Below are 7109 nucleotides of genomic sequence, written 5' to 3'. Positions count from 1 at the left end.
ATATATATATATATATATATATATATAGTAGCTTCGCATCAGATCCATGTTTTCTGTTCAAGAAAATACTTACATAATACTTATGCCATATTACAATATCTTCTGTTATGTGACCTAGTTAATGTAACACAAATACACAGCCTATGAGGTAAACCACACCTCTTTATTATCAACATTTTCCCTCCCTTCTCGGTCCTCAGTGTTGAACTGCAGCTCTCAGGATGAGGTGTGTGTCAGAGATGTGAAGATCCTTCCTAACTATAACCTGTCCTACCTCCCCATGATGCCCGATGGTTCAGTTCTCATAGTTGACAATGTCTGGTAAGATCACTGTAATGTACTGTATACTCTCTGTCCATAAGCAGGGGAGCTTTTAGTCCAAGTACCGTATACACACACACACACAAATAACCAGCTGGGCTGATGCACAATGTTTATACATACTGAACATTCTCACATTCTGCTGTTACTACAGCCCACAATGTTTCATTTTCAAAGAGTACTCTATCAAGAACGGAGTGTGTGTTTTAACACTAGAAAGGCCAGCATTCCATTTAGTCCTAAAACCCCACTGCGGGTAATATTTAGCCTCTGCCAAATAAGCGTCAGCCCTCGCAAATATGCCATTTCTTGAAGCAGTTTTGTTATTCATTTTAATCTATTTTTTTTTTACAATAAGCACGACTGGACAAAGTAACTTTAATTTATAAAAGTCAGTTTATGGCCTTTACAGAGTCAACGCACACAGACAGTTCCGGGCCGTACTGGTTGAGCCAAGACTAAAGAATATAACAATAACTATTTAGTTTAGATAGTGCACTAAGCTAATGTTAGAAACTGCTTCATGATTTCCTCACTCATGTTCAGTGGTCAGTGTTTTATGTTTTCTGCAAAGACGAAGTCTAAATGCAACATAATCATGACATCTCCCGGCCATTTCCCCCCGCAGAAAGCTGCTACCAGCCATGCTAAAGCTAATATAGTTAGCCTAAAGAAACAAGGCGTCCGTCCCAACTAACGTTACGGTTTGGAGCCGCGGCGCTGGAAACGTAACACTAATCTACAACAGCAGTCTGTGCCTGATGTAACGTAATTTACGCTGATTTAAGTGTTCTTGGATACACCGGTTGTTGCTAGTGCGTGACATGCAGGCTCTGCATGCACAGCAAACCACCAATCACAATGTTGATCAGTTTATCTAACAAGCAAGCTGGCCTCGCTTGTCGACCACAACCTGAAATTTAGAGGAAGCAACATGCATGCATTAATATTCACTTTAGCCTGGACTGATAGTATTATATGAATACAATGGTATGGCATTAAAGTTCATCAAAGAATGGTTCACATAAGAAAAGTTCCTTTTAATTTGCATTTTCTGTGTAGGTGCACTCTCCAACTAAATCCTGCCAGTAGTCAAGAATAATTTATTTTTTCCAAATAGGTATTTATGTCATCTTGTAAAAATGTCTTTTTTCATATTGCAGTATATATCACAGTAAAAGAATATCGCAATGTCAGTTTTTTCCAACATCAAGCAGCCCTACTATAAATGATCATATTTTAGTTTTCCTTTTTATACCACACCCAACATAACTCACTAGATGATTATTAAACCCATATATTTTATATGTTAATATGAATCTAAGCCTGTCAGTGGCAAAACAAGCACTTTTGTGAATGTAAAAACAAGCTGGACAATTGCCCTGTTAACTTACACTGTAGCTTGTTTTGCCGCTGCGGACTGCAGCAAACTTTAAAGTCTCCTCACAAACACCTGTTTATTTCAACTTCACACTAAAGCCACCAATCAGCTGAGGTCACTGTGGCTTCATTCTATCGGATGGACAGCGAGTCATCGCGTTTACCCAGCATGCTCAGCGCCCTGGAAGAGCAGAACTTCCTGTTCCAGCTGCAGCTACAGGACACAGCAGAGGAGGACTCCAGTGAGGTGAGAAGACATAACGGAGGCTGCTTCCTATATTTATTTATTTTATTAAATTGCTCGGTCTCAATGAGGTCAACATCTCATCTTTTTTTATTTTCTAGTAGAAACCCAAAATAAAAGTATGAACCGGAAAATAAGCATAATGTAGACAAAAAAAAGGTCCTACTTTTTTACTTTTTTTTACAATTTGTACATTCAATGTTAAATCATGCCAACATTTAACATAACTACTTTATATATTGTCTGTCACTGTCTGTAATTATGTATGTGTATTGTTTTCTCGATGTTACCTTTGTGTTACACAATATCTTCACAAGAAATTAAAACAGCTCCCAAACATACACTCACCGGCCACTTTATTAGGTACACCTGTCCAACTGCTCGTTAACACTTAATGTCTAAGCAGCCAATCACATGGCGGCAACTCAGTGCATTTAGGCATGTAGACATGGTCAAGAGAATCTCCGCAGTTCAAACCGAGCATCAGTATGGGGAAGAAAGGTGATTTGAGTGACTTTGAACGTGGCATGATTGTTGGTGCCAGAAGGGCTGGTCTGAGTATTTCAGAAACTGCTAATCTACTGGATTTTCACGCACAACCATCTCTAGGGTTACAGGAATGGTCCGAAAAAGAAAAAACATCCAGTGGGCGGCAGTTCTGTGGGCGGAAATGCCTTGTTGATGCCAGAGGTCAGAGGAGAATGGCCAGACTGGTTCGAGCTGATAGAAGGGCAACAGTGACTCAAATAACCACCCGTTACAACCAAGGTGGGCAGAAGAGCATCTCTGAACGCACAGTACGTCGAACTTTGAGGCAGATGGGCTACAGCAGCAGAAGACCAATCGGGTGCCACTCCTTTCAGCTAAGAACAGGAAACTGAGACTACAATTTGCACAAGCTCATCGAAATTGGACAATAGAAGATTGGAAAAACGTTGCCGGTCTGATGAGTCTCGATTTCTGCTGCGACAGTCGGATGGTAGGGTAGAATTTTGCGTCTACAACATGAAAGCATGGATCCATCCTGCCTTGTATCAACGGTTCAGGCTGGTGGTGGTGGTGTCATGGTGTGGGGAATATTTCTTGGCACTCATGGGCCCTTGGTACCAATTGAGCATCGTTGCAACGCCACAGCCTACCTGAGTATTGTTGCTGACCATGTCCATCCCTTTATGACCATAATGTACCCAACTTCTGATGGCTACTTCAGCAGGATAATGCGCCATGTCAAAGCTGAATCATCACAGACTGGTTTCTTGAACATGACAATGAGTTCGCTGTACTCAAATGGCCTCCACGTCCCCAGATCATATATATTATATATATATATATAATATATATATATATTAACATATATATATACACACATATAATAATATCTAATAATATATATATATATATATACAATACTATATATATATATATATAACATATATATATAATATTATATATAACATATTATATATATATATATATATTACATATATATATATATATACAATATATATCTATATATATATATCTATATATATATATATATACACATATATATACAATATATCTACACCATATATATACACATAATTATATATATATATACACACATATATATACACATAATATATATATATATACACATTATATAATATATAACATAATATATATATACACATATTATATATATACACATATATATATACACATATATCTATATAAACAAAAATATATATACCACACAATAATATATATATATATATATATATAATATATACACACACACACAAATAATATTAACAACACATATATATCTATATATAATATATACACACCACATATAATATATATTACAATATATCTAATATTTTCATTTTTTAAATGCTCAGAAGTTTTTTTAACAAATGTTACAAGCAAATGTGACATGGTGGGGACTATTTTCAGCAGCGGATTAATCCAATTTACTCTAGTGAGTATGTGTCGGCAGGACTGTGTGTGTGTGTGTGTGTTCATGGTGATAGAGGAACATGTCACCCATTGTAACAGTGTGGCTCACTCATGTGTTTTTAATAGTTTTAGTTTTTCCCATGAACTAATACATGTATTGTATACATTTCTGTAGGGTTTGGAAGTCCCGTTGGTGGCTGTGTTACAATGGTACACTCCAACTCTGCCTCTAACAAGGTAAACAACTACTTAATACTTGGAATGTAGCCGCTTTGGCAAGTTTTTACTAGAATGTTATGCAGTGAGAGTGCTTTAAAAACAATGTAATAAAATTATTAGTTTTTGGATTAAAGGGTGACACCTTCATTGTGGAGATGTTGGAGCAGGAAATTTACATAGGTGCAAGTGATAGATGATCATAACTGATAGGATTAAACTATTAGACTCTATTCCATTTTGGTGAACTAGTTCCAAAGTACATGCAACTGAGCCATTTTTAACAATATTTGCTCCACTTAGGCTTTTAACATGGGCATAGGCGAACAACACATACCCCATCTGAAGTTTTAACATGGATTTTCTTCCTGGTTGGTTGAAATATTAAGGTGAATCATTGGTTAAAAAAGGATAAAAAATATTGATTGCAGGAAAAAGATTTTAAAAGTCTTTGCAAAAAAAAAAAAAAAGGAAAATCATAATACATACAATTTTCAATTCCCTACCACCAAATAATATAATGATATATACTTAAAATTATTTTGTAAGTAGTAACACAATACAAATGGAAATGGGGCAATAGTTTTAGGTTTAGAAGCATTTTGAGTCCCCCCCCTCCATATCTTTGAGTGGTTTGGTCCAGTGGCTGCATTTCTCCATTACCTATAATACGTCTACAGCTGCCATGGCAGTTTAGTTTAGCGGGAATAAGCTAACAGTGAGCCACGTACAGGGCACTGTGAGGTCACAGTCTTTCCAGCGGACGTTATAGTCCTGCGGCAATGACAGTTAAATTTGAACAGTAAAATGCCTTAGAAAAAGATTGTGGTTAAAACACTTGTCCCCTTTTAAGTAGTACATGCTACACTAATAATAGTAGTAAGGGTTCCTCTGTACAATTTCAGCTGTATTAATTATTTCCCCTTGAAAAATGCAATTTTTGCCCATGATGATGAATGAAAATGTCTATAAATGTCTAAGGTCTATTAAAAGGAAATTCAAATGCTACTTTCCCTTCCCTCCAGATACATCTCTAGTTGTTACGCGCTGCCCAGTATCCGCTTGGATCGTCCTCGGCTGGTGATGACAGCTTCCTGTCCTCGCGCTGTCAGGCCTCTGGAACCCTTTTGGGTAAAATACACCCTGCTCAACAACTTGCAGGACTTCCTGGCCGTCCGTCTGATCTGGAACTCTGACTGTGAGTAGCAGGCTGTACCATCACAAAGTCTCTCTTTCTAACCTCCTATGCCCTATTCGTAGGGGACTAGTAGGCATGGACCGGTTTCAAGGTGTACCGCAGTGTGTTTTATGAGTCGAGAAGGACAGAAAGTGCAGTTTAGAAATCCCTCTCCTTACCAGTGTGTAGTGTGTTTGAAAAGAAAATATTTTAATAATGTATTTCTGTTTTTTTAACCAGACATTTCATAATAATCAATTTTAAAGCTGTAGTTGCAATACCGTAAAACTGATATTTTTTCTGAAGGTTATCACACCGTCAGAATCTCATACCGGCTCAAGACTAGTAATACAAGGGGACCTTGTGATTTAGAGACAACCCCCATGTCTGTTTTTCGGGATTAGCAAAGTCTGTGTGTTACTGATATTGTCCCCCACTTATGCTGTCAATGGTTTCATTAGTTGGTAATAATAATAATAATAATAATAATAATAATAGCCAAGGCAGCCAATACAATGCCGAATCACAGATGCTGATTTACACGGGACTAATATTATCACACAACCTCTGTGTTTGGCCAAATATGCCAGGTAATATGTGGTAGAATGTTTTTTTTAATGGAAAATGTACACACATGGCAGATTTGCACTGGATTAAGTTCACAGACTACCTTTGCAAGTACTAGAAAGACAAAGTAATCAAGTAATTAATTTCTGTACTTGTGTCCTGGCTCCAGGGAGACATTTCAATGGGAGGCGCTCAGGAACATGTAAACATATCTAGTAGAAACCCAAAATACAAGTATAAACCTGAAAACAGTATGTAATCGGTCTCTTTAAGTACAGGCTTCAGAAGACATCAGCACGTTTCTCAGTACGGTAATACTGATTCACCACGACTAACTAAGGAGCAGGCAGTCTCTTCACGTGGCTCTGATCTTAGAAATATTTAAGTCCTGTAATACGTGGCTTTGAGCTGACTCTGCTTTAATGAAGCTCACATCTGTTTGCACCTGTCCTCCCACCTTTACGCTGGGTTGGAAAATAACAGACAGACTGAGCCTTTTTAAAGATCAGCTTAAGATGTCCTGCTGCTTGCTTTAGTCTTTGCATTGTTATTGTAGAATAACAGAGCAAAGATTATTGTATAGTGGGCATGTTAGCAACAACTCAAGGCATGAAAATAAGAGCTAAATGCAATGTAAAGTCAGTGTTGATTCATAGACAACAATGCAACAGAAAACTATTCAGCACTCTGATAGGCAGATCAGATTAGATTTAGTGTTGTGTTAATCATTTCTAGAGTCAACATCTGATCTGTTCACAGTGCGGGCCACTAACTCATGTGACTCCTGTGTAAATGACATTTCATCAGCAACACAGCCATTGATTAAGGCCGCGATTAGACAGCCTGCATCGGCCGTCGGACGCTTAGGCAAAAACGGTCTTTTCATTCTTTTAAAATGGGTGTTTATTGCAGGAGTGGACACGAAAAAAACAACAACAAAAAACAGCAGGCTTGTGGCAAAGAGTTGAAACCGACTCAACTTTTGCCGAAATGCAACCCCACGTAATAGTTTCAAAAAGTGTAACAGTGTTCATTGTAGGCAATAGGCTCGTAAAAAGTGGCTACTGAAACACTGGCCGGCTGTAGGGTGTCCGGTAAGAACTTGAGCCAGAGATGACTTTGAGATCCAGGAAGATTTATTTAAAACTCCAACATTAACAAAGTTACCTATGAAGTTGTATTTGCTTTTACATGTGAAGTTGGATGTGGTTCTGAAATATTAGCAAAAATAATGCACTTTAATAAGCATCTGACTTATTTACT

At 37.5% G+C, this 7109-nt stretch overlaps 1 protein-coding gene and 1 long non-coding RNA gene across 3 annotated transcripts in view; one reads left to right on the top strand and one right to left on the bottom strand.

Moving 5' to 3' along the window:
• The window catches only part of LOC116707229 (uncharacterized), a 13875-nt gene that overhangs the window by 159 nt on the left and 6607 nt on the right, over nucleotides 1-7109 (bottom strand). The window lies entirely within an intron of this gene.
• The window catches only part of trappc14 (trafficking protein particle complex subunit 14), an 18526-nt gene that overhangs the window by 6492 nt on the left and 4925 nt on the right, over nucleotides 1-7109 (top strand). For both annotated transcript variants that reach the window (XM_032544446.1, XM_032544447.1), the window contains exons 5-8: nucleotides 201-321; nucleotides 1801-1948; nucleotides 4062-4123; nucleotides 5128-5300. In XM_032544446.1, coding sequence (XP_032400337.1) covers nucleotides 201-321; nucleotides 1801-1948; nucleotides 4062-4123; nucleotides 5128-5300 — 504 coding nt within the window. The remainder of the gene's footprint in view (nucleotides 1-200; nucleotides 322-1800; nucleotides 1949-4061; nucleotides 4124-5127; nucleotides 5301-7109) is intronic.

Source organism: Etheostoma spectabile, chromosome 19, assembly GCF_008692095.1.
Source record: "Etheostoma spectabile isolate EspeVRDwgs_2016 chromosome 19, UIUC_Espe_1.0, whole genome shotgun sequence".
Taxonomy (NCBI): Eukaryota; Metazoa; Chordata; class Actinopteri; order Perciformes; family Percidae; genus Etheostoma; species Etheostoma spectabile.
Note: the sequence above shows the minus strand (reverse complement) of the source record. Positions and strands in the feature narration are given on the sequence as shown.